Source organism: Aplidium turbinatum, chromosome 11 (assembly GCF_918807975.1).
Source record: "Aplidium turbinatum chromosome 11, kaAplTurb1.1, whole genome shotgun sequence".
Classification (NCBI taxonomy): Eukaryota; Metazoa; Chordata; class Ascidiacea; order Aplousobranchia; family Polyclinidae; genus Aplidium; species Aplidium turbinatum.
In genome coordinates this window covers 2,530,076-2,557,872 of record NC_137482.1, presented here as the reverse complement: position 1 = coordinate 2,557,872, position 27,797 = coordinate 2,530,076, and the positions used below count along the sequence as shown (strand labels likewise).

At 39.2% G+C, this 27,797-nt stretch overlaps 3 protein-coding genes across 3 annotated transcripts in view; 2 read left to right on the top strand and 1 right to left on the bottom strand.

Moving 5' to 3' along the window:
• The first annotated feature begins 1,113 nt into the window (after window positions 1–1,113).
• On the top strand, window positions 1,114–4,791 carry LOC145779701 (uncharacterized). Its single transcript, XM_082591338.1, has 6 exons — window positions 1,114–1,478; window positions 2,263–2,564; window positions 2,921–3,107; window positions 3,520–3,655; window positions 4,007–4,212; window positions 4,655–4,791. The coding sequence occupies exons 1-6, from the start codon at window positions 1,114–1,116 to the stop codon at window positions 4,755–4,757; spliced, it is 1,299 nt and encodes a 432-aa protein (XP_082447464.1). The 3' UTR covers window positions 4,758–4,791.
• A 5,697-nt stretch (window positions 4,792–10,488) lies between these two features.
• On the top strand, window positions 10,489–16,825 carry LOC145780119 (uncharacterized). The gene is made up of 5 exons (XM_082591830.1): window positions 10,489–10,617; window positions 12,051–12,253; window positions 12,947–13,088; window positions 15,009–15,208; window positions 16,185–16,825. Exons 1-5 carry the CDS (start codon window positions 10,490–10,492, stop codon window positions 16,733–16,735), a joined length of 1,224 nt encoding a protein of 407 aa, XP_082447956.1. The 5' UTR covers window position 10,489; the 3' UTR covers window positions 16,736–16,825.
• A 1,096-nt stretch (window positions 16,826–17,921) lies between these two features.
• Window positions 17,922–27,797, bottom strand: part of LOC145779700 (phospholipid-transporting ATPase VD-like) — a 36,893-nt gene continuing 27,017 nt past the window's right edge. The window contains exons 16-27 of the mRNA XM_082591337.1: window positions 27,192–27,336; window positions 26,767–26,900; window positions 26,234–26,382; window positions 25,285–25,447; window positions 25,026–25,200; window positions 24,449–24,625; window positions 23,567–23,769; window positions 22,721–22,921; window positions 22,393–22,473; window positions 21,461–21,565; window positions 20,945–21,132; window positions 17,922–20,384 (exon numbers count right to left, since the gene is read on the bottom strand). Coding sequence (XP_082447463.1) covers window positions 19,652–20,384; window positions 20,945–21,132; window positions 21,461–21,565; window positions 22,393–22,473; window positions 22,721–22,921; window positions 23,567–23,769; window positions 24,449–24,625; window positions 25,026–25,200; window positions 25,285–25,447; window positions 26,234–26,382; window positions 26,767–26,900; window positions 27,192–27,336 — 2,454 coding nt within the window. The 3' untranslated portion in view covers window positions 17,922–19,651. The remainder of the gene's footprint in view (window positions 20,385–20,944; window positions 21,133–21,460; window positions 21,566–22,392; window positions 22,474–22,720; window positions 22,922–23,566; window positions 23,770–24,448; window positions 24,626–25,025; window positions 25,201–25,284; window positions 25,448–26,233; window positions 26,383–26,766; window positions 26,901–27,191; window positions 27,337–27,797) is intronic.

Here is a 27,797-nt window from a genome sequence, read left to right as displayed (position 1 = left end):
CCTGGCTACACCTTACCTCTGAGAGAGATAAAACGTACATGGCAATTTTACTGTGTAAGCAATGGATCACAGAAAGACTACGCGTTGATTCCAACATGTAATAAGATGGTGGGTGAAGTTACTTATGTTTTAGATGGTCCACTGCACCATTTGTTTCTTAATAATAACAATGTGTGCTTTAAAAAAACGCTGCATCCATCGCATAGATGCGTTGCTCCTCAGCGCTAACTGCGTCAGAGCAGACGCATAGAGGCGCAACTGAGTACGTTATTATCATAAATCTCCCCTTTTTGCCTAGTGCCCAGCAGAAATAAGATTCAGTACTACATTTAAAAAGTCTTTGGTATGACCCGACAGGGTATCGAACCCCTTCCTACCGGTTCAGAGATGGACACATTAGCCACTAAACCATCGAGCCGGTCTTCTCAGTCAGACGCTCTCCTGCCCAGAGAGCACAACTTACCGACAAAGTTTCAACATGCTTCTGACCTTGAAGCAACGTAAATATGACATCGTTTAATGGCTGAAAATAGGCCTCGACCTTTTCAATTTCTAAAAAAATAAAAAATAAAATACATGGAACAACTCACCTCATAATAGTTCATCACTAAAACAAGCCACAAGAGCATGTTTGCGTAACTGGAAATTGTAGAATAAACAAGTAAAAGCTAACGAGGAAAATAGAATGAAGGTGTCACAGCACGCTCATCAGGAAGTGCTAGATTAGGGTTAATTGAGTTGCTCATACTGTAGATGAATTGGCCTGACAAGCTATTTAGACCTTGCTTTATGTTTATAAGCTGACACTTCCCAACAGGCTGTTATAAGAATGAGACTATCTGCTGTAAACAAGTGTAAAATTACAAAGCAAAAACTGCAGACCACTGCACTACCATGATGTACAAGGCATCAATGTGCGAAGCTAAAATAATTCAACTAAAGAAATAGATGCAGACAAACAATACCAATCTAAGAATAAATTTAATTTCTTGAAAGTGAAATGAGATGTAAAATATAGGCTGTATGAGTGCATGCCTTTTATTTAGTACAAGATGAAAGTCTAATAAGATATCAATATTTTTGTAAAGAAAGGTTTGCTGCTAAGTCGACATTATGGAATTGACTACGATTGGTGTGTCTCTCTTTCCGTTAAATTCAAGTTCTACATCAGTTTGGGTGAATACAACTGAAGAATGCCAAGACAGAAGAACTTCCACCTTCCTCGTTTTCTCAATCCTCCCAACTGTGTCCATCTTTATTAACGTCATCACTCTTGTAGCTTTGATATTGAATCGTCACAAGTTACGTCAGAACAACGTCTATTATCACGTGGGAAACACTTTATTGACAAACGTCATTTTTTCATTGCTGTCTCTTTATCAAATTCTCAACTTATACCTGGCCTTGGACAGCTACAAAGATGCGAATAGACATGGCATGATCAGAGACGATATCAGGATCTGGTGGGCGTTTTACAGGTAGGAAAATCATTCAGACTATTATTATAACCAAACAATTTTCGTTGTTTCATTTAAACTTTTATTATATCTGGAATACTTGTTCAATCCCACATCATTGAAACTTTTTTTTTTATTTCGTTTTAGCAAACATTGATATAATTTTAAACCAGCGTGGTGTTTACCATGCTTGAAGATATTGCAAAACATAACTTCTTTTGCAATTGTGAAGAAAGGGGCGTCCTTCCCGGCTATCAGCACAAGCCTCAGCACTCACTAGTGCAGCGAGCAGTTGCGATTCGCTAACCATAATGGTGTAGCTTCCGCCCTAGCTATTTAGACCATCCAATCAACTATATGTTTCTCTACATAATGACACCATTTCTTTTGAAATAGTGTTCATTATGTTCACAATAACAGGCTTGCTCCCAGTGGCATAATTAGAGGTTTATGGAGGAGAGTGTTTGCTTTCGACAAACCAAATGCTGAGCTCGTAATCTTCACCAGCTTTCCCGGTGTTGTGCAGTGTCCCGAAAAGTTTTTGGATATCCATTGATGTAGCCTATCTTGTCAAAAATTTAATAAAACGTTGTTCGCCGTCTGCCACAGGCACGTCTCCCAATGAGCGACCGCTTATGCAGAGATTTCTATATCCGTTTTGTCCAGCTGATTATGATCAAATAACCAATTTGTTTTTGAATTATGCTGTTAATAAGTTTACTGTCTTATTGTAGGTTATGTGGTTCAAAGCTTTTTCATTTCCTTGCCATAGCAATAAAAACATGAACTTTTTTTTGCATTTCAGAGCGATGCTGACAGCAATGTTCCTAGTGATGTGCGCAAACATTGGAGTGCTGGTTTCCGCCATTAAGGATACCACTCACGGTCCATTGCTTTTCGGGTCCCGTGCTTTGGAGCTGACCACAAACAATGATTGTTCACCAAACCATGGACGCAAACTAACCCGGATGTTGTCTCGCTTTGACCGGAAACGACGTCATCGTCGAGCATGGCTTCTCATCTTTGCGATGTGGCTTCTTCCGTTCTGTTACGTTTTGAGTGCACCCTTGGGTTGGAGTTGTGCCACATTCTGCAACTGCCTGTCAGGTGGGAAACATATACAAGCGAGGTTTCCAGCCCCAGATACAAATTTTGCGCTCCTGGTGAAGTGTAAGGCATGATGCTTTATCGATAATTTTGAACTTTAAAACAATCAACTTAGTGTTCCTAATAAGGCGCCCAAGATCAGAAGCCTTCCCCTTTGGTTACCCCACTGTGTTTAAAGGTTTATAGGTGTGGCGTAACAAAGATAATTCACCACCATAGACGCAGTGCAAACATGCTCGACTGCATTGTTGTATAAAAGTTCATGCAGTTTGTTTGTGACATTGTTTTCTTTGCCGCGTCGTTCAAACAATTATGCAACAGTGACTTCAAACAAACCTTTGTCTGTGATCTCACAGGGTGCTACCACAAGTCGGAATTGGACTTACCTAAAGAGCGTCAATGCTCCCGAGTCTGGCCTCCAATGCGCTATGACTGGCTGCTTGTTGGCGTCATCGCGTGGCTGTGTTGCGTCATAACCGTCATAGCTGTTTTGTGGAAAGCCATTCGTGACACAAAACGCCATTTCATTTTCTGCAAAAACCGGTGGGGGTTTATAGTCTTTAAGACATTTATAGTCGTTAAGGTTTAGCTCTCACATCGAGTGCAAAAGTTATGTAGCCTACCATGGCCACCGAGCCTACTAATCTTTGTTAGGAAAACGTACTTTAAACTACGAACGTTTTCGGCCATACACATGTTAGCCCTTTTCAAGTGATGAAAAATAACTGATTTTACATCATCTACATTATGTATATGTAAAATCAGTTATTTTCCGTTAATTGAAAAGGGCTAACATGTGTATGGCCGAAAACGTTCGTAGTTTATAGTTTATGTTCACTTTAATGTATTATGTTAAATGCCGTGTGGTTGTTTGGTTTTATCTATTTACGGTTGAAGAAAGTCACCTCTTGACCAAAATTGTAAATAGTACTTTCACAACTTCTAATCATTTCAGGGTGTCACGATGCAGCACATCAGCTCCTCTGGAAATAGAAAAAGATACTACGTCACACAGTTCTGACGTCGATGACGCAATAGTATACGTCAAGAGTCCACGTCACAATTCTTTGGTCAAGTCTCATCAAGTCTTGGTAAGAATTCTTTAAGTTTCGTCGCTTTTGAAAGAAATTTGAGAAATGAGCAACAGCAAGGAAAAATGCTAATCTTCTATGGCGGCCTCAGTCAGAACGAAACTAATTATGTTTGTCACGTGTAATTTCCAAATAACAGTTGAATGTTTTGACTGGGCGTTACTTTAAAAAAATCTCACAAGTTGTTGTCTTTGCGTTTTCAAGTGTTTTTAAAAAATTTAAAAATGCACTTTTTGCAAAAAAGTAGATTAGTTTTGGCTTGAATTTCGGTTGAATGCTGTAAAGAAAAAGTACGTGGTGTATAAGATAGCTTTTTGTGCATTGTGACATCACCATAACATCTTCTCCCAGGGTCGTACCTTGAACAGTCTCCGCTATCTGATATGGATCACGGTCTTGTTCGTAGTCAGCACAGCTCCTGTCATGGCTCTATTGCTGTTTGACTATCTGTCCCATTCCAACCCCAGTATGCTTCTGGGTAACGGATGCCTCTGCGTACCCTTTGCTTACTGCTGGATTTGTCCTTTTCTCTTGTCTGGATGTCTCCCAGGAATTCGGTGAGTTGGGATATTCTTATACTGTGGTTCCTTAAATTGGAAAAGTCTCTTTAAAGTTCAGCTCAAGTAACTTGCATGGCAAACCGTCATTTTTGTGAAAAGATTTCAATGGAGCGAAAAAGGTTCTACACTAAAGTGAAGGTCATTCATGAAAAATAAACACCCATTTGTTCTTACCGCTGTAAATAGCACAGAAGAATATAATTTTTCATATAATTGCAACATGTGAATATGAATTTTACTAAATAACATAGTATAAATATTTAGCAAAACTAATCTCGCCTCGCTAAAATATTAACTAATTCGTCTTAAATGTGTTCAAGGTACTACATTTTTAAAAGTCTCCCGCGTGTTGTATTAGCTGCTCTGAAAACATTCTAAAAGATAATTTTTTTTATTCATCTTCCATAATAGAACCAATTATTTTAATGTTGTTTTGCAGTTCAGCATTGCGGGCAATGTTACTGAATATGTACAAGAGACAGAAATCCCCCAAAGCACCAAACTCTATCAGGAAACAAGCAGATGCGGCTGCATCTAACTAGTGCTTCAGTATTCTGCACTAACAAAGTGTCCACACTTTTGATAAAAAAGCATTAACTTAGGTATTCCTACGTACACAATTAGTATTTTTTTTACATTGTTTTCTCATGTAAATGTGATGTGATGCGGATTTGCATTGTCCTGACGAGCTAATTGTTGTCGCCATTTTATATGTTGTGTTGCTGCAAATTTGCTTTTTACGGTTACTGTATGTATTGCCTTAGCAAGATGTTTACGTTTTGTTACAAAAAGAGTTAACGTTTTGTATGAAAAGCGTTTTTCCGCACCATGTAAAAAACACCTATAGGCAACTGTTTTGTTCAAATATTTTCTTCAGCACGACATATGATCGCTAAGTGATGAAAAAAGATTATTCAATCAGCCTCAGGATTATATTCAAATTTTTGTATCACTTTTACAGTTTATCTTGCACGGAGACCACTCCAGCGACGTAGCTAGACAAAAAGTTTTGAAGGGCAAAAGTAACCGATGGGGAAAAACGTCATTCAACATGAATTGCAATGGTATTAAAACAAGTTTTTGGGGAGCAAGATAACATTTTCTTTGAACTACTCTATCCAAAACAGACGAAGAGTTTTGCGTCGATGAAGTGTTTTATAACAAAGATATCTATCCACCGTTTATAGAGGCTTTTTCCAATCTTCTTGAGTTTTTTACACTTGTGGCCAGGGTGCAACGTTTAGTTGACGTCGTGGTGTTCAGTGGGTTTCTATTGCTTACAATTTTGTGTACTGCAACGCATGAAGTTCAACATAGGCATACGACGCCGAGCAACGTGATCAAGTTTAACATATTCAAGTTCATTATATTTACAGAAACACAAAACTACATAGTTCTCGTAGAGCCTATATTGTTGAGTTTGAGCTAGTCAGAAGTAGGCCTACTGTTCAGTTTATGTTTTTTCCTGTTTATAGATTTAGTAAACCATTGTATTTTATTCAGATGTACCGTAGTTAATTTGTATATATGTTGTTGTGATGTAGAATGCTTAATTTGCTGCGTAGTTTTGTGTTTCTGTAAATGTAATAAACTTGATTATGTGAAACGTGATCACGTTGCTCGGCTTCGTATGCCTATGGTTCAACAAGACAAACTCTCTACAGAAGCTCCAACGTACGAAGTATTTAGGATCGGCCTGGTACAGTTATGTCATAGTATGGCAGTAACAAACATAGAAGCTTTTTTTGAAAAGCCTAGTTTTTCAAATGGATCATCTTTGTTGAAATCGTTGTTATCGGAGCCGTACTTATGGTAGAAACCTGGTTACAAACAATGGTGCAAATAAAACTATAGCCTATGTCTTTAAAATGCAAATGCTTTAAAAATGAATAACTTTTTATATTTATGTAACGAAAGTACAATTACGACGTGGTATTTGGACAATCGCATCTCGCGTTGCTATTCTTTGTTAGCAAGTTGGAGTATCAGCTTTTGATGTTCATTTTTATTTTGTTATTTTTAATCGATTTTTATCATTATTGTTCTTACGGATTTTTTTTTTGTAAATTGATTCCTTGTCCGTAGTTCTTCAAACGAACTTCGTTAATCAGAGCTTTTGTAATTAATGAAACTATTCTTCTATCCGACATAAGTCCAGCAAACCGGCTGCCTTTCAACACATTTCTTATTCGATCTCACCAAACAGACATTTACGTAGCAAAAAAAAACGGAAGTCAGTTAAACAAGATGAGGTCATATAGACCACCGGTCCCCAACCTGTTTCTATTACGGATAGGTTTAAAAATGAAAGTAGCTTCACGGACCGGTAATAGGAAAAACGATGCTTGACATTTACTTAGGCTATGGGTTTATCTTTTATAGCGGTTTAAACATACTTCAAGTTATCAGTATCTTGATTTTTGGGAGACCCTTAATAACTTCACCGGTTGGCTACTATATTCCTTCAACTCATTGCCGAAACCGCGCATTGTCAGTGCCACCAGTAGTGAGGTTAACAACAGATGATGGAGCGAGTGAAGCGAGCTAGAAATTTTACTAAGGCTGTGGAGTCTGGACAATTTTTTACGTGTTTTTTACTTGTTTTTGGGGAGCATGTGACTAAGTGCCCTCTCCCTGGATCCGTCACTGCTTTGATAGATATACCGCAGATCATGGGTAAGATTCATACGTTTTAAGAATGTAAGGGAATGATTGCAGTTGGTTCCACTGTAATGAATTTTTTATGACTAAGGACATACTTTCAACCAATCTGCAACCTTGACCGCCATTTTGATCGAGTGTTCGTGCGACCGGGTAGCAACCTTCTCTCGACCCGGTGGTTGGGGAGTGGAGACCCCTGATATTTACGTTTTAAGACTGACGCAGTCTACAGAGAGACAAGCGAAGGGTTCATGCTATTTTACACACTTGGTGTTTGTCATTGAAGAGCTGCCTTGCCACGTCACCCACGTGTTGCTTGACTTCACAGCGAGAGTTTAAAACACCGTTGCTTGGCCATGACATTATTCCACAAGTTTCTGGTCATGAAATTTCAGTATAAAGTTCCAAACAATTCTGGTAAAGAGGTGACTTTCTTCAACCGTACACAGACAAAACCAAGCAACCACACGGCATTTAACATAATACATTAAACTGAACATAAACTATAAACTACGAACGTTTTCGGCCATACACCTGTTAGCCCTTTTTAAATAGGCTAAAGAAACTGTTTTTCGTTACTTGAAAAGGGCTAACATGTATATGGCCGAAAACGTTCGTAGATTATATAGTTTAAGTTCTAAACAAGTCTACACAATAATAAAAGTTCGATAAATTGGCAACCTTGTTAATAGGGACAACACACAAGTATCAACAAGATGTATGAAAGTTGGAAAAGCGGTTGGTAGCCAGTGCTGTTGTAGCCATGAGCAATAAATAGCTATATTGTGGTAGGGTTTAGGAAATTGAATTAGCCTGCAGGAACGTTTTCAACTGTGCTAAAATTGGCATGAAGCCAGCCCATCAAGATGGTGAAAATGTTTAGCCTACTGTGTCGGTAGCATATTTCCATCGTTTTGGTCAGTAACGGAGGTAGAAAAATAAAATAGGAGAGAAAAAGCAACTGTTGGGGAGGGGGGAAAATATTTCAACATTTGAAATAAAGAGTTTGTTTAAAATATATAGCCACTGAATGCAACCAAATATTTATGAAATGTCATTTGAATATGTAACACAATGTCAGTAAATATTAATTTGTATGTTATTCGCTCTGAGGAAGCGTTTTGTCATGGTGAGCGACACTTTGCTGGAGAAGATAATAATCCCAATGACCACCCAAACTTAAGTTTATTGAATCGCAATTGCTCGCTTTACTAGTAAATAGCTTACTCAGCCTTGTGCTGATAGCCAGAACGAACGCTCTCCTTTCTCACAATTTTCAGTATTCAGTTGTTGTTTCAGTAATCACTTTCAAAATGTTGTGAATTTATTTTATTCAAATGTGACTTACTGTATAAGCACTTTCAGTAATAAGCTCTTTGGTTTGGTCTGCACAGTTTTCGTGATGGTTTGCGTGGTTGGCATAAATGGGCGTCTCCATTTCATGTCACAAGTTGCTTGCTAACTCTTAGAGCTGGAAATGCAGCAGGTGGTTGAGATCTGTGGTTCTGTGCGAAAGAAGTCGTGTGGCTTCTCTTCGACAGTTTGACTAACCGCATCTGGTTGTGTAAACATTGGACTGCTCATTCCAATGGAATCAAAATATAGTATTTGAATAGGATCAGAAAGGTTAAATAAAAAACGGCAAATATTTAGCAGGCTACCTTTAATTCACCTTCCGGTCGCTTTGGTTTATTTTCATACAACAATGAACCCAGATTGAACATAGTTTCTGATATAATCCTATGCTGTCTAAATAAATAATTTAAAAGCTTTGTTTTGCATTTATATTGAATATACTTTTTAAATAAACTCTGACAATTACTTTCTGTTTCTATTTTGAAAATGTTTCAAATCCACTTATAATAATATAAATCCACTATTTTAAATTTACAGAATTTTTTTTCAAATTTACTTATAATGAAAATATAATGGCCTTCTACTCCCATTATAATGCTGGGATGCAGAGAAAAATCATTAGTGGAAACTATAAGACGGTGGAAAGACGTAAAACGATTTGAGAAAATTAGGTCACTGCAAAAACAAGTTTATAAAGAGTAAAGACCTACTGTAGGCTCACAAACCAGGAAATGTTCGTTTAAGGAAATCTCCAAGCAGCTTAAACTCATGTATTGCATCGGCTAAGCAAGGGAAAGTAAAATACTTTAGTGAAGGGTAAAAAAAACTTTTAAAATTTGATACACGAACCTTCTTGCATTTTGTGGTATCCAGATTTATGCTCTGTGGTAGAAAATTTAGCTCACAATAAATACAGTGGGTCGAAAGTATTAAAGATGCTAATATCTGTGCCCATCTTCAAGTAGCCTATAGCCCAGGGGTTCCCAACCTTTTTCACACCGTGGCCCCCTTTAAAAATGTTGAAAAATCAATGGCCCCCTATTTTTTTTAACCTTTTAAAAAGATTAAGAAACGTCATTTTAATTTAAAAAAATTGTTTTTACCGTAACCGGTAGTTAGAATGATATAAATACAACACACACTAAACATGATAGTAGGCTACATTAATTGGTTATTGCATAGCCTATGCAGTTAATGTGATGGTTGAGCTTTCCTTTGCTGCCACTGTTTTAATGGCTGGTTTGGTGGTGGAACGAGCAAGTCGCATGCCATATTAAATATCCAAGACACTGCGCTGCTTTGTCTTCAGAAGTTCAGTGAAGTTTATTAGACTCACAGCAGCTGCAACTGTTTACAACTTTACATAGAAATCTTATGTTATTATTTTTGAAACAACCGGGAATTAAAGACCATTTTATGAAGATTTGGGAAAAATGTAGCCGACTAGTTTTTTATTAAATTTTAATTTATTTCTTTTGTTATATAGTGTTGGAGTGGACTTAGAGATAATAAATTAAAAAAATTATTATTTTTTAATTTTTCCTAGGCCCCCTTGAAAAAGGCTCATGGCCCACTAGGGGGCCATGACCCCCAGGTTGGGAACCCCTTCTATAGCCTATGCCGTTAAATTAAGTCATTAGCACAAAAACTGAACATTTTATATTTGTCCTCTTTCTCTAGCTGCTAGTGCTTCTGCTGCTTGTTTATGAACAACCATTTCACCTAATCCCTGTAACCTATGTAACTGCAGCTCTACCATCTTACTTATGAATACCAGTGGCATATAGTGATCATTTTTTTGGGTGTTCACATTTTTTAGAAACTTTCAAACACATCCATGATTTTCACAGTGATTCTTTGTTTTACATTAGTTTATTTTGATATGGTCTAAACAGCTATTGAGCAAACTGCAAACCAAGTGTGTTTAAAGCCTGATGACGAAAATTGAATATCCAAAAAAAAAATGGTCACCGTTCGCCACTGATGAATAATTAGCTTTGCAGTGTTTGGTGGCTGTGCATTTTTAAGATTATGTTTTTCAAACACTGTTTTATCGATGCATATTTTAAACTTTTTGGTTTTGTCATCTTTACTTTTGTTGGTGTAAAATTCGTGTGTTTACTTTATCGTTCCCTACATGTTTGCGCCAATTGAATTGCAGTGACATAACTTTTAAAAAACTAAAAATGAATAGGTCATTGCCATATTTTTTTCTGATGATGCTGAAAATTGAATGAGGCTGTTCACCAGGTGAAAAATGAATAGGTCTGTTGAACCTTATCAGTGTGAGTTGGACCAGAGCACCCACAGAATAGTGACGTTTATACTTGCAATAGTATGCCTTCCACTGCATGGATTTTTGTGCTTGGCTATGTTTCTGTACAGGTAAACGGTTAAGGATGTGGTTTATGAATTACAATAATAGACATGTCGACATGAACAAACTCTGTTCAGCTTTTAAGTCCCTTCTGATTAAATCTACAAGAAAAAAAAACTGTTAAGATGTGGCAAAAGCGGCGGAGCATTCAAGATGAAGCCACCGAGTCTTCGATTTCTAGTAGGCTAACTTAATTCGAGTGCACAGACTAAGTATTTACTGGACAGCGCTCGAAGCTCAAAACGATGAATTAATCGAGTCGTGCCGCCCACAACGACGAAAAACTGACGGTGCTTTTCGGCGGATTGACCATTGTGTAAAGCGACGTTTCGTCGAAAAAGTGTGCTCTTTCTTGAAAAGATTTGAATAAAGTGAAAGTCAGCGATAGTTACCAGAATCCTTTTCCTATTATTGCAGGAGACAGATTTTCAAAGGTTAGGGCTGGTCATGGTAAGCCAGATAAAGGTAGCTTTGTGCTGTGGACATACCATGCACCTGCTTGGTGCCTTATGGACAAGGAAGTAAAAGATGTTATGGTTAGCAGGTTGTTCTTCCAGGCACCTTAGCAAGGCGTTGAAGGAGACATAGTCCACTCGTGCAAACTGGAATGGAGTCGACAAACCCTTCTTCGTATTTAGCTTTGTTGGGACCAAGTAGGTTAAGACCCAACAGGTTTAATCAAATAAGTACGTACACTTCTGCCGCCTCGCAATATGGTGTGGAGCTAGTCTCCTAAAGCAGAGGTTCTCAACCTGGAGTGCGCAAACCCTCAGGGGTTTACAAGAAGATTTCCAGAGATATTCTTAGGGGTACACGTGGAGCAAGACTTAGACTACCCGTGTGCTTGTCCAATAGGTTCCCACTGCTGGATTGAGAAACTTATTTGCAATACACAGACACAGCTTTAACACTAAAGTTTATAAATAGTCCTACTGTTATGAAGTGCTGGTTATATTCGTGATCCTGCTATTGAAAGTCATTGAACGTTTAAAATGATATACCAATAAACTCTGCTTCATTATGTTTACGAGTTAGTCAATATACTGTATTAGGCCTACTGCTTTATTATGTGTCAGGTTAAAATGATGGTTTTAGGTGTTAGCTTAAGCTACTGAGGATATAGCCTATTGTTTTATAACTTGGAGGTACACTGTATTTAACGGGAAAAAAGAACCTGAATAATGCAATCTTTCAAAATGGGCTTAAAAAAATGACGATGGAGTTTATTATTTTCTTTTTACTGAAAATGTCCGGCAGTAGGCCTATGAGCGATTGCAATATGCTGTAGATAGTCTTTGTGTAAACAACTATAGTAATAGCCTGTGGTACTGTGGTAGTGCTGTTTGTCTGTTTATTAATGCATTCCTCTAGTCAAAACCGACTTTATCCTTGGCAACTTGTCTTTTCAAGTCCAATTAACTACAATTTTTGTATTTTGAAGGGCAAATTTGCGCCGAAAAGTTACCAACATTTTCGCCGTCAATGTTGTAATTGCACACTTCGTCTCAAACACAATTCGACTAATCATCTCAACAACAGGACTAATTGGCCACTCACCTATAAGTTCATACAATTACAATGACGGTGCTAATGCTTTCTACGTCTGGTTTGCGCTGAGAAACATTTATGAAATTATGTTTCTGGGTGAGTGGTAAATTAGCAATATTTATGCATTTGTGAAGAAAGGAGCGTTCTTCCCGGCTCTCAGCACAAGGCTGAGAACCAGTGCTGTATTCGTAAAAAAAGCACAGGGTATACTGTCACATTTGCCAAAATGATAAATAATACACAACTTGCAAAACACTAATCTTTATTCTACTATAACATGAATTATCAACATCAAAATTGGACGAGAGGAACAAAATTGTTTTTGTACCTGTTTTTGTACCTCGGTACGGAATTAAGTTCATGGTACACCTGTATACCATTGGTCCTGAAATGGTTAAGTAGTTAGTTAGTAATTGTCAAGAATCAGTAAGGATAACATAAGCACTCTCTCTGGAAAACCAGAGGGCATAGGCTACTATAGTTGCTCGAAAAAGCAGAAAGTATACTGCGTATACCGTCATATACCCTCGAATACAGCACTGCTGAGAACTCACTAGTACAGCGAGCAGTAATACAAAATAATGGCAAGAATACGGTGTGATACTGACGAGCCCAGCTTCATGAGCGAAACATCGCTGTCAGTTCTTGCTACAAATCGGCTGCCGAGAAACATTTGATAGTTTTGGTAAAGTTTTGCTTTTTTCAATGAATTTTCAAAGTGTAGTAATTTATCTATTGATGGTTGTTGTTTGTGGCTCATTATTGGACTAACTTTTAGAACACTTGCAGTGATTCCTCTGAGCATTGGCTTATTGATCCAGTCACTACAAAGAAGCCTGTTTCAAATCCACCGCAATGTGTCAGGACTGAGTAACACTACGATAGGAAACAGAAGATGCAGCAAAAATGTAAAGAGAAACCATCTTAAAAGGTGAGTAATCTGAAAAAAAAAGTTTTACAGTATCCTGCGCCATCTTTAATTCCAATGAATAGACTGTAGCAAAGAGCGTGGCTAAGAGAGTCAGAGACACACCTCCTTGTAGAAAACTAACTGGCATGTAGGCTACAGTATATCTGGCGTCAAAGTAACTTATAGGCTGTCAAACCAACTTTTACATCACAAATACTATTTGTGGTCCAAATTTTATTTGATCACTCCTAACGCAAACCATAAGTGATGCCACCGTATGCAGATTTCCTTTGTCAAATGACACCCAAATGATTTGAAAAAGTACCAACTTTTAAACTAAACCTTTGTTATTGTTTGACCTTTATGATGATGATGATGATTTATTATTATTCTGATGATGATGATGACCTTTTTCACTGTTGAAACCTTTGACGTTGATACTTCGTACACGCGGGTGTGCAGAAGCAGGCACACTACTTCAGTAAATAAAAAGGGTTTAGCTGCTGACATTAAGAAACAACAATCGGCTGTTGGTTTGAATTTTCAGCCTCAAACTGAGAAAACCAAGGATAAAAATTCAAACCAGCAACCTAACAACTAATCTGTGATTGTGTGCTCGAACAGCGTGGTCCAACTACTTTTGACTTAGGCTACGGACCACTTGACAAAAACGTGACAACTGCGGACCATTTCCAATAAAATGATAGTGAGTGCGTAATCGAAATTGTTAAACAATAGCAAATAGAAATTTATTGCAAATCTCTATCAGTGAGATGCCTGTGGTCGAAGTTTCTCTGATACTATCGTTTCTACATCAATTTCAAGGTTAGTGGTAGCAAGTTAGAGACTATCTTCCAGTGTTTTGTCTATCATTCGATTTCTGTTTTTAGACTTGACTTGCTTCATTTTAGAAAATGTATTCTCACGCATATATGTGCTTCCAAACATTGAGTGCATTGTTAATGCAAAGTTTTTCAGTTTGGGAAATCTATCCTTGCTGACTAATTTCCAGAAGCACTCTGAGGTTTCATTTTTCCTTGACAGCAAGAATTGGTTGCACTGAAGCTCGCAGAGTTCGAGCTGAAGTTCTGGTAGCTGTGTTTCCATATTAACATCCATAGGATTGTTATACAAATGGAGATTAGATTTTAATCTATCAAAATCTTTAAATCTATTCTCAAATTCACAAGATAAATCCTTAATATCTTTCACAAACCGGGAGCATTCTACTTCATAATCATCTACCACAAGTGCATGCAAAGAATCAAAGTGTGAAAGATCGTTATTTTTCAAGCATATAGCAAAAAGGCGCAGTTTCCTCTGGAAAGCTTCAATGTGTCCAACTAAATTTGAAATAGTTTGCTTTCGCCCCTGCAAATTTAGGTTTAACATATTGAAGTGCATTGTCTTGTCTGTAAGGAAAGCAAGATTGCACAGGAAGTTTTTGTCGCATAACTGAGTTTCGTACATTTGTGTTTCACCCAATTGTTCTGTTTGAAAAAATAATAGTATTTCCTTCCGAAGACCAAAGAAATGAATATTTAAAGGAAACAAAAACGTCCGGAACACTAGGTACATATCAGCCTTTAAGAAGTCCAGTTGTACTGACGAGGCCTGATTAGGTTGAAACAGTATAAGCCCTGCTGTCTACAAGTTTGAATTAAATTTTTGACACTTTTTATCCAAATGCTATAGGCTATATATATACTTGTTATAATTGAAATTACTTTCTGTAACATAAATACAAATTAAATCAATACTGTGAAAGCTCGCGGGCCGCAAAAACTCTATCCGCGGGCCGCATGCGGCCCACGAGCCTGTAGTTGGACCACGCTGTGCTAGAATACAACGTTCTTCAAAGTTAATAGCTTTTATATGTCAGTGATAGGCTACAACTGAGTGAACTTTCTACCAAAGCTCTGTTGTATTGCTTTCTTCTAGATTGCAATCTTGGATCTTGATTGTTTTGCAAAAGCGGAATACAAAACTTCTCATTTTCTTAAACTGGTTTATTCCGGTTTTCTTTGCCATGGTGACTACCTTCCGTGACACGGATTGCTTGGAGAATTGCATTTGTCTGTTTGAATACGTGCCTTTGAAATCCAATGTAAATGAACGCGCCTGCCCAACCAACAGGACAAGTAAGCCATTCTTGGTCCATATTTACTGTCGAGGATAAAGAATGTGCGGTATAACTACACACACTAGGCCAGGGGTTCTTAACTAGGGGTGCACGCACCACTAAGGGGTGCGAGACCTGTGCCTAGGCGGAGCGGGGATGCTGAATTATCAAGGTTTGTTATAATAAGACGTAATAAGCAAAGTTGTTTTTACCAGGTTTCAACAAAAATTTCGAACTGTAGGCGTCTATTACTTTTCAGCCAATCCTAAGAGGGGCTGCAAAAACTGGTTGGTAATTTCAAGGTAGTGCCGACAAGGCAAAAATGTTAAGAACCGCTGCATTAGGTTATACGTGGCATTTACGTTGCCAGGGGTTTCCAGAGGTAGCCTACTTTTAGATCCGGGTCAGGAATAATTTTAGGGGTTTGCAACCTTTCAAGAAGAGAGAAATTTGAAGAAACCAATAGATAGGGTACGTTTGGATAGGGTAGGCTACGTTTTTCTTAGCAGTGTCTTAACTTGTGGTCTGAGAATCGCATTGGTACCGGGCCCAAATTATTTTTTCAACGGCCCTGCATGTTGATCTTTAAAAGGAATAAAGCAACAAGAACTGTTGAAAATTGAATGAGGCTGTTCACCAGGCATTTAGTTAAATGACATGATGCGTTCTACTGGTGCAAGTTAAGCTAAACTATCACAAGATGTATAAAGCGACAATCTGCTTTTATTCCGGTTGATAAATATGTTGCATGCGTTTTTGTTGTGAAAAATTTGTGTTTGTTACAAAGGTTTGCACTGTAGATAGTGTTGTAGAAACTAACCGTTTAGCGTCGTGCTTACTGTGTTTCGAGTCTATACAGTATTTGTACTAAACTTATCTGTGTAAAACAATAAGAGGGGCGTGGCCCAATGGCACTTCTTGAATACGCTATTGCATTTCTAGAAGAACATCAATCATTTCTTATTGTAATTACTGCTGTGTTTTCATAAATTTAGCATGCAACGTTTTCTGGGCGCCAAGCAGTGACTACACTAACACAACCATCACCATTTTGTGGATTCTTCTCATCATTCTCAACATCTTTCTGCTGTCCAGAGCATTTTTCAAATACGCTACCATTACGTCGGAGTACAAGATATCTTTGCAGAAAAGTTCAGTCTTGAAAAAATCCTCACCAAACGACACGACAGGCGTTGAAGCTAAGAAGGAAGCAACGGCAGAGAATGAAAGAAACGACTTTAACAAAGTTTATATGAACGTTTTTCTTTTGAATCGTCTCAAACGAAACTTATTGTTTCTTGTGTTGATAGCTGTAATATTCGTTGCTGGCAGTGGGGCTGCCTATGTTGTCAGCATAAGCGTAAGCATAACCTTACATCACAGTGACGAAGCGACCGTTGATGAAGCGACACTGGTCTTTGTCGACGTTCTTCCGATTCTTTCTGAAATCGTCAATTCGTTTCTTCTGTGCGTCGCTATTTCTGACTTGAAAAGCTCAGTATTGTCTTTCATTTCGTGGCTCTATTGTTGCTCCGATGTTGTATAGTTGATAGTTGTATGGAAAGACAACAAAACAGCGTTTTTTTTGTAAAATTTCTGTCAATTAATTTACTGTTGGAAAATAAACGAATTGCAAACATCTCAACTTCGACTGTATTGGAGGATGTGAACAATAATTGTTACAGACTGAGTTCCACCATACTGTCCGCCCGTTAGCTCAGTGGTTACGCGCCCGGCTCAAGTTCACGAGGCGCTGGTTCGACTCTCGGGGTGTGCGCTTGAGCAACACATTTCAGGACTGCTCTCCATTTAGCGGCACTTAATGGATGAAATAATTTCCTGGCAACAACACTTCAACAATTGGAAAACTTCAATCTGCAAATCTCGGTAACCGGCCATGCGTCAAGAGCCTCTACAAGTATGAAAAGCTACCAGGAATAACCTATCAAGGCTTTGTCAGACCGAGGATAAAGATTCAAAACCAACCAACTATCGGTGACGCCAACAACAGAGAACAACGGACGACGCATCGCTGCAGACAGCCATGATGATGCCCAATTGTCCAGGCTCTTGTCGCTGCAGTAAGCTCGTTGGTTAAACACCCGACCATGTACATGAAGAAGCTTCAACATCACGCAGCGCTGGTTCAACTCTCGGGATATGCACTTGAGCAACGCACTTTAGGACTGCTCTCTATCCAGTGGCAACTAATGGATAGAATAATTCCCAGGCGACAACACTTCAACAATAGGAAAACTTCACTCTGTCAATCTCGGTGACCGTCCCTGCATCAGTGGTTCAAAAATGCAAAACTATCAGGAATAACCAATCAAAGCTTTGCCAGTCCAAGGATAAAGATTTAAACCAACCAAACAGCTCAAACCTGGTTGTGGCTAACAAGTTTGCGCAACAAAGCTATTGGCTGAAGTTTACCGGAGTCCGTATGGTAGCCCATTTCTAGCTAACACATTGAATATAGCTTATTGATCGAAGCTTGACAATTATTACGTCATTATGTTATAAATCATATAACGTTAATTTTTATGTCATTGGATGTCGTATAAACGTCTACTAAAGTCAACTTGCTTCTTGATACACTTGCAGACAGTCTACCACATTTTGAGCCTCGCAGAGTTACCAAATAAGCTTTTACCTATCTGCTTGAGCGGATATTTTATTCCGCCAATTCTTTTCCGCCTTTCCTTCTTTAATTTGTTAACTCAAGATTCTTGTCAGCGACTCAACGGTATATTCAATTACATATGACGCAATTGCATTGGTAATGGTGAACCACACGAATGACGTCACAGTGACGTTGGAATCACATCACTAAGCGCCAGGGTGAAAAGACAAAACAGAAAAAAAAATTAAAATTTGTTTCAACCATGTCGCTCGGAGATAGCTCATTTTAGCTGGTCGTTACTGATGTGCTCGAACAAATGCAGAATGACCAGTAAAAATTAAAATCCAACTAAAAAAATTAGAACCAGAGAAATAGAGAAGAGCGGTTTGTGACCTAGGAGCCCAGGAATAGTTTGCACCGTGGGTTCGACAATAGAAATGCGATTGTCGGTTGAAAAGGTTCCATTCCAGAACTTTAAAACTCTAAACGACGTTTTTCAAACAAAAACTATATAAACTTAGTATTGACATAATGCACGTAAGATATAGAAGAATGTTTCGTTGTGCCCCCGAGTCGCGACCCAAGCGGAAGATGCTTATTCAGAAGTGATCGGGCGAAGTTGGAAGGAAATGTTACGTCAAAGTCAGTGCAAGAAAGTCGTCACGACTTCACCAAGAGTAAAAAAGGCACGGGAATATGAACTAATATACTCGTCCGAGATGGGCGAGTTGGACGCTGTTTCAACGCAAAAGAACAATATTTAACCGCAATTAACTAAGGCTTAACGCATTATAGTGCAATGATAGGAGTCTAGTTCTACATCAATAGCTTCATTTTGCTGGTAATCTCGCGCAGCAAACAACAACGCGCGTGTGACGTCATCATATGCTTACGTCATCAGACATGACGTCAAAACGTGTCACAAGCCTCAACGTTAACTTCTGGAATGGAATGCTGGAACAAAAGTTTGCTCTGTTGTTTCACAAACTTGAATAACGACAGAAAAACGGATAAAGATACAGAAAACCGGATAACGCCATATAGAGCCTCACGCCCTAACGAATAGAAGACGCTTTCTATTGTTGATGTTCCGGCAACACTCGCCTTGTTCTTCTGTGATTGTTCTAAAATCTAAATCATCAGAGCAGCAGTCGGACAAAAGAGTGACAGTTAGACATTTTAAAACGACGCGATGTTTCTGTGCTGCACCGCCACTCAAAGCGGGCAACGAACAACGTAACAGAAAGGAAAACGTGGCCCACGAGCGCTTGCATTGGATGGCCGGTGATGATTCGATGTAGACTATGACGTCACAACACAAGTGAAGCGGAACAAGAAGTACACGAAGTAAAATTGACGAAGAAACAACGAATCGAATAAATAGTTGTGCATTTCAACAAAGAGGTTTGCGCTTAATTCAACCATCCTAAAGATATCGCTGACTTCAAATAATTTTTAATCTACACCCAGCCTATAAAACAAAAGCGTGTTTTAACGTCAAGATACAAACTAAAATTCCCTATCTCACTGTCTAGAGAAAATGGTTACGTGTTTGCATAGAGCTGAAACGTATGAGGGTGAGTAGTTATTGCAAGGCCATAGAGGATTACCTCATCAACTAGTAATGCTTGCTATGAATTACGTTTGCTAAACGTTAGTTTTGCGACCCAGATAAAGCAATACCACCAACAACATAGCTGAAATCATAAATGTCAACAAAAACCGTAAAGCGTTCACAAACACGTCACTGTCGTCACGTCAGGTCAACGCGGGCAACGACGTCAATGCTACGTCATACTATAATACTTCGTCCTACGGGCTCTAAAATAAAAAAAATCACTATACTGGAATGTTGGAAATAAAAGAAATCTTATCTGCGGTTCGCGGCCCGCCGTTGCTCGATGACGCAACGCTGACGTCACTACCAAGTTCTGACGTCATTTTTGTCCGACTTTCACTCGTAACTTGCACTTCAGGTTGAAATGTCGAGTTTAAAGGTGGAGATGTTAGATCCGAGGCCATCGCTGTCGGATAAGGCTCAACTTCGCCAAAAGCGTATTTTAAACTACGTCTTCTAAGAGCGCTAGATGTCGCTGAAGGTCTGCTCTCCCCGGTATCCGATTCCATGTCGGATTCGTCGTGCAGGCCGTAATAGACATTGTTGACGTAACTATTGTAGGCGTCGCTCGCCTTTGCATAGTCTTGGGGAATTTGTTGAGGTCGGTTGGAAGAATTGTTCGAATTGTGAGCCCCGTAATAGGGGGCTGAGGTTGACAAATCGGGGGTGGAGCCCCCGTAATGCAGAAACCCAGGTTCATGTCCTTTCTTTTGGCTGTAGGAGAGCTTGTTGGGTCTTTGCATGGGTTCGAGGTGGGTGGACCGTGGCACAGAAGCATTCGCAGTCCGCGTTTGAAACGCTGGGTTCTGATAAGTGCTGCTGTTGCTGGCTGAGGATAAATGAGCCATTGATGTGGCCACAGGTGTAGTCTTTTCCTTCCTCGACTTCTCCAAGACCCTCTCTCGTTGGCACTCTGTTGGAAAGAGGTTCGACTGCACAGCACGAATTGTGTACCTGAAGATGGAATAAATTGGTTAAACAAAAATCCAAAGAAAGAGCTTGAAACAGTTTGATATTTTTGTAAGACGAAGATACAAAGCCATACAACACCACATGTAGGTTGCATTAGTTCATATGTTTCAAGTAAAAAGAAGTGAATTATTCAGACCAAAACTAAACTTCAAAATCCGTTCAACAACCAAATCCCTGAGCAAACTCGGAGCAGAAAATGAGTTGACCAAAAAGCATATAATGTACATAAGAGTTCAACCGATGCATTGTTAAACAACAATGCATACAACCGTATACATAATCATTCATAACTACGTACTACGAGATATTGGCAGTTCCACGAAATTATCTATGTCAGGATTCAGCCAATCATTTTTTAGAAAGTGAATTTTCCCAATAAAGAAACCTATGCGGAAGTTTAAACTGGAATGATGGAAGAAGTTATTCGCGACAACTATTGTGACTCTAATGACTGCAACAGAACAACTTCGACACAAAATGCCCACTCGCTCAATCTTTCGTCATCAAACGTGACGTCATCGTCGCCTAGCAACAGCAAGTACCTGGGAAAGAGTGCAACGACGGTAACGAGGAGGATAGAAAACCAGAAGCGGCCAGTCTGGATGACCCTCTCCATGATGAAGTAAGGATTCGATGGAGGACTACAGGCGGTACATATGATGTTGTAGATGAGGGCGAACGCGAAGAATACGACAATGCTGAGAATCTGGCACAACCAATGGATCCAAGTCTGTAATGCAAACGACGGTTAGCGACTGATGAGAAAGTACCATGTCTCTTTGATAAGACAAATTGGGATGAATGGTTGAATGAGCGCTTGGAAAATCTAATTAAAAAGTACACAAACGAAAATGTAGACACAAAACTCACGACCCAGCAAAGGTTTCTAAAACTCAACTGCTTTTATCTTCAGCGGAGACATTAAACATTTTTGTGTAGTTGATAGGCATGAAAATCTTAAATTGGTGCAACAGCTATTTGGTAATTATAAGAGCTCAAGTGTTAAGATTACAAAGCGCAACCAGTCCACAATAACCATAATGTTCAATCAAACCCACCCAAGTTTTAGTCTCAATCCCCAGATGGATGAGAATGACAAACACAGCCGCTGACGTCACCACTGTACCCCACTCGATGATGCCTACGTCACTGTCCTCGTAGACCTGTCAACCAAAATCAGGATTCGGTTAAGTCATTTCAGAAATTAAATTTTTATATGCTTTTACGTAATAGCATTTACATGAACAGGGGCGGATCAAGCAAGTAACTTTTATGGGGGAGGGGGTTGTTTTAGAGGGGGCGATCACCCCAATAACCCGGATCCGCCATGCACACGGAAAAGGCTTTAAAATCCTTCATAAGCCTATTGCGTTGCTACATCAGCAAATGAAATCACTATTATCATCATCAAGTATTATCAACCTGTGTCAGTGGGAATTCCAGAGGTTAACTTTGAATCAAGGTTTCTTGATAATAGTGATTTTGTTTACTTGAATTTTCTCTGTTCAACATTGCCCTTGGCATTGAAAACTCATTTTGTGTTGGTATTAAATTATGTCAATATGCTGTATCATGTGCATTTAGTGTTATGTGCAGATAATTATTATTTTATGATGTTCTATTGCCTATCCCAACATCAATGGCATTTCAACGTTTTGTCCTCTAGAGATGGTCAACATTGAAAGAGGGCAGTGGCGCGAGCTCATGACAATGAGAGGTTCACACGTCATAATAGCGAGGCTCATATGCCTGCGTCATAGGCATGACGTCAGAGCATGAGTTTATCAATGCAAGCAAGCTCGCGCCAAATTGATATAACCACATACATACATACATACATCTTAACATAGCAAAAACTGTACTAGGCAGACCAAGAACATTGGAACAAAAATTCGTCTGTCGGCCATCTGAAACATGACGTGGTCGAAAAATAAAGCTTAGAATAACAAATGCATTAACCAAGATGTAGCTACAAGTGATCTTTACTTACCAAATATATGAAGAAAAATATAATAACACTTTGGTACAAAGCATCGATAATGTTGATCCAAAAGCTTCGTCGAAGGTATAACTAAAATCACATGAGGAATGACTGTTAAATGCGCAATGGACAGCATATAGACTAGTGCCCTAAGTTCAGCAGAGTAACTGAACAAATTAGAGATCGGACAATAACACGCAGCTATTAAAAAGTACGGCTTTCCTCGTCATGGTCGTGCTGATCACAGCTAGCAGTATACGTTCTTCCACAGATATTTTACACTGAAAATATGATAAATAATCCAGTAAATGAGCTGTTCAAAAGGTCGATGACATACCTGGTCTGTGATGCCTTGCATGTAAAGAGAGGGCTTCTTAAGAAGAGTCTCCTCACTTAGATCTTTATCAAGAACTCCATTGATAAGAGGTGGAATGCTTGTGAAAATCAAGTTGAACAGAATGAGATACCACTGCTCTATCATGTTGCTCCCGGAGAATCCGCAGAAGATTTGATACCAAAATATGAGAAATATGAAAGCCTGAAACAACAAGTTAAGAGGTTATTGATGGAGATCAACTAAAAGTTGGACTTTCATAGAGACCAAACACACGCTTAATGGCGAGGTTGCTAATAAAGTGGTTTTCCTAATATTTAAGCAACCTTCATGGCATGGTTGGCTTGCTAGTATTGGACAGAACATTGGAACGACCTCTCCCATTGTGGCAGGCTACGAACAGTGAGGTAAAGAGAATTATTTGTGGGTTGACTCGGCTACCTGCTTCAAGAAGTTCTTTAATGTACGATCACTCCGAAAGTTGGTAATGGTGTACGAGTCACATCAACAATAGTGTGAAAAAAAAGCAATAACGATATTAATGTGAACTACTTACGTATGGGCTACTTATGTATAAATTATTTGGCTTTTTTTTTATAAGATCAGACATCGATGAAAGTAGTTCTACCGTGGTGAGTGCTTCAAACTAACGTTGCAAAGTCAAAATCAAAAGAAAAACTTCCTGAATTAATTGTTAAAAGTGCTCACGCTGCTCAATTGGGTAGTTTCGGTATCACCATGATCTTGTTTAAAAATACTGAGCTTTTGAGCTTTCTCTGCTTTTTATAACAACATAAAGACAATTCGGTTCGTTTGCACTGACGCATCAAGTAATGAAACTGGGCTTACCGCGTTCTTGTAGAAGAAATATAGCACCATGGATGCCAACCTGGCGTAGTTCCAGTGTCCGTGAACCAGGAGGAGCTTGCGGAGGAAGCGGAATTGAGCGATGGCGTAGTCACTGCTCATCACCGCCTGCATCCCCTCCTGTCCGCTCAATCCGATCCCAACATCCGCCACTTGGATCATGCTCACGTCATTTGCTCCATCACCTGCAGGAGGAGTAGATTTGGTGACTCTTTTGAATAAACGAGTAAAATATCAGTCACCTCTAAAGTACACGGGTCTTCTCACTGCAGTGAAATGAGAGTAGTGAGTTGTCTTGGCTTGCGTAGAAGTTTCAGATGAGATAATGGTTTTCAATAATGATCGACAAGCTCATTAAGAATCGTTTTACTTTTTTATTTCGGACGCCAGAAAAACATAATTTTTCCGCCACTTAGGAGGTATGATTTTGTCAGAAAAGTTGTGCTGAGAAGTCGTTTGAATTTGTTAAAAATAAAAACTTGAAAGGCAAGAATTTGTCGCTAAGCTAGGGCATAACAATCACCTGAGATGGATCCAAAATTCAAGAAATTGGATACTAGAAGCACAAATACGTATAAAAACTAAAAGAAAAAAAAGGGGTGTAACAGCAAACATTTGTTGAATTGTTAAATATTAAAATTTATTGTAGGCGAAACTATTTCTTTTGCCCTCACGAGAATTTATTAAATCATTTTTTTTTTTCGAAAAAAAAATGATTAAGCGTATCTGGCTCTTTTACAGTTGTTCATTATCTCAAAAATAATGTTTCACAAAAACTGACTAAAAAATGAAATGTTTTCAGATGTTGTTTTGTTAAAACCACAATTCAAACAGAATTAATATTCTAAAGCCAACTCTACTTACCGACAGCCAAGGTCATAACTTTCAGTTCATCTCTAATAAGTTTGACCACCTCTCCCTTCTGAAGCGGTGTGGCCCGACAACACAGGACAGACCTGCAGCGGCGGGCAAGACAAACAAATCTCTTCTGGACGTCCTTCTGCAGGGCAAACGCCAGAGTCTTACCGTCAATGACAAGCACTGAAAGAATATTTAAAGCTGTCACTTTAAATAAGAACAAGGAAACATTTAAATAAGAACAAAGAACGTGGAAACAACAAGTGAAGGATGAGTTTAAAAAAGTCGGACTGAAGGAGGAAGATGCAAGGGACAGGGTGAAATGGAGAAAAGGGATTAAGACAATTGCTGCGCGGAAACAATCGGCCACCCCCACTAGTGGGGAACAAACCGACGATGGATTATGATGATGACTTTATTGTTAGTTTTTAAGTTATAAAAATGACAAAGAATGCAGAAGCATCAAGACATATTAAAATTCAAGATATCTCAAATAACTCTAGTTGAGAAAACCTCCGGTGAGGTATTCTCGCCGGAAGCAGTTATTTGCTCATGGATGTCAGAAATTGCAAATTGTTATTACCGAGTGCTGGATGGTCCTTGTCATCTATCGTCGGGTAGCTTGTGGCGTTTGGCAGGATGAAAGAGATGCTGAAAGAGTTCAAAAGAGTTGGAGTTGGCTGGTCGTAGTCGGGATGCTTGCCTCGCTTTGTATCCTGCTCCTTGATATGGAGTTCAAGTAATTCCACGAACGCGTCCTGTGACGTAACACATGCGTCATTGTGACAACAAACTGTTTTATGTCAGTTAAAACAATAGGTCATTGTTCGTGTATAACTGACCTTGCTTTCAGCGTTAAGCGTGATGACCTCATCCCGTTGGTGAATGAGGCGGCAAGAGTAGCCGATGTTGATGGCGGTCTCCTGCTTGTCTCCAGTGACCACCCATACTTGAATGCCTGCTTGCCGGAGCGCCTCGATAGTCTCTGGCACACCCTCTTGCAGCCTGGATAATCACAGACGGGATTGGTAGAACTTTTTATTTGATTAAGGATTTACTGCAAACAATGTGAGTGGCAAAAGCTCTTCACGCAAACTATGAGCTGTATTATGTTTAATTAGTTCTTTGGTTTTACATATGAGCAAATATAAAACCAGGCACAATAATAGTGTTTACTTTAATCTAGCGCTGTACCAATCACAAAAGTGACTTTCTGTCAACGCTTTTCAATCTCCGCAGTTGTCCGGAAGTACAACATGAGACAAAGATTGGCACGAGCAACAGCAAAGCTACAAACTGCTTGATCAGACATGGGTCACCGGTATCCCATGGCCGAAGTAAGCTTGCTAATGTTAAGGTTCAAAACAAAATTTCTTGATTAATATTGGGAAAGATTGGGCTCTCATTGCACTTTCGGCACTAATGAGAGTGGGGTGGGTGGTTCCTTTCTTTAAGCGGCCTTTCCTGCAGCAACTACGCCAAATATTGAAAACGGCCTTCAACACAAAAATATCTCAATAATGAATTTGGATGTTTTGAATTTGAATCCGCACGGTCACACTGAGCCGGTTTCCTGCAATTTTTACCTTTCCGAGTCTTTTATGACATCACAAAGAAGTTTTTGAATGCGAGACTGTCAAAGTAAAAACTTTGAGAAACTTGTCACTTTATGAATTTCTTTTATGTTACATCGCCCATTGTTACACTTGCAAGTGTTGATTGTAGGCCTATTTTACAACCACGAAATAAAAGTTTTCTTGTTTCTCTTTCTTTTGTAGGTTTGGTGGTTACCTGTCTTCAATTCCAGTAGCGCCCAGCAGTTCCAAGTCGGTCTCCATCTTGTAAAACAAATCCGTGATCCGCTGGTCTCTGTTTTCTAGCGCACGGTCGGCTTCTTTGTACTCGCTCAGCCATTCAGCGTACTCCACGTCACTCAGCACCTGTGACGTGAATTGAAAAATGTGAGACGTCATCAAGTTGATTGTGAAAACGAAATTGTTTAAGCCAAGGAGTAACTTTATTCATAAAGAACAAAACTACAAAGCAATTCTAAAGTCGATAAGTATGTGATTGCATTGGGTCCAATCTAAATTGTGAGATAATAATAGACGCAATGGCCGCTAGTTGCTATGGACTGGACAACTTCGAGCAGATGATGGTCAAAATACATTCACTATTTTTTTTATCTTCATAGCTATATGCTTTGTTCAAGGTTGGGTGATCATCTATATCAAATATTGGTTGTTGCTTCTCTAGCCATTGTGTTGTCTAGAAATGTAACAATGCAGAAATAACATGTCATTGTTCGCCAAACAATGCCTCACCCTCTTGGATATGCACAAAGTGCGCAGCCCGGTGCGGGCGTAGGCGTCGAGATATTTCTTGGTCATTTCCACAACGTCGTAGGAATTGCTGGGTTTCTTTGATATGTCTGAGGCGTACGAATCGGCAGAGAGATCTGCAAACAAAATCACGTTATTTGAACGATGATGCCAAATCGTAAACAATCTCCAATGCGCAATATGACTCAATGAGAATCTTTATCAACGAAACTGGAATACCATCATGTGGATGTGGAGGTATATCGTGTGTACATTATTATACGCAGACAATAGGCATCTTTCCTTCTAAAAACCTAGATAGGTTTACAGAGCTTGAATGAAATTTGCATATAACCTCAAGATGCAAGAGAACTTGTTATTTCAGCAATAAAGTTTTCTAATATTTAGTCTTATTAATAATCACTCACTAAATTCCACGCTCGGTTCGGCAAGCTGAGACAAAATGGCGCTGTCTGCCCCTTTACAGTAGAGGGTCACCTGGCCGGTAATGGGATTGCGAACGATCACGGACATTCGTTTGCGGGCGGAATCGAAAGGCAACTTGTGGAGAACCTGCAACAACACCAGCAGCAAAATGGTTTAGCGGTAAGAGTGCTCGCCTCTGCGTCGGCACATGAGGGTTCGATTCCCCATCCGGTCAGACCAAAAGAAATTAAAAATGGTACTACATTTTATCCCTGCTTGGCATTCGGCATAGAAGTGGGTTTCTATACCCAACGTCGTTCGCAATCGCTGAGCACAGTGTGCAGCTATCATGTTCCTATACAGAAAATTTAAAAAGGCCATTGCTTGGCGAATACTTGAACAAACCTGCTCATTTTTTTGGGGGGGAGTTTCTAGGACCAACCTCATAATTTGAGGAGGTTGCCGCCATGTTTTGAAAGAAAAGTTTTTTTTACCCACCCTACTGAGCACTCTGCTCTAGGTGTCTGGGATTAGCTTGCTTCTGCGCGGGCTCAACGAGGTATGTTTGGATTACGAGAAGGAAACGAAATATTTGTATTTTAAAATCA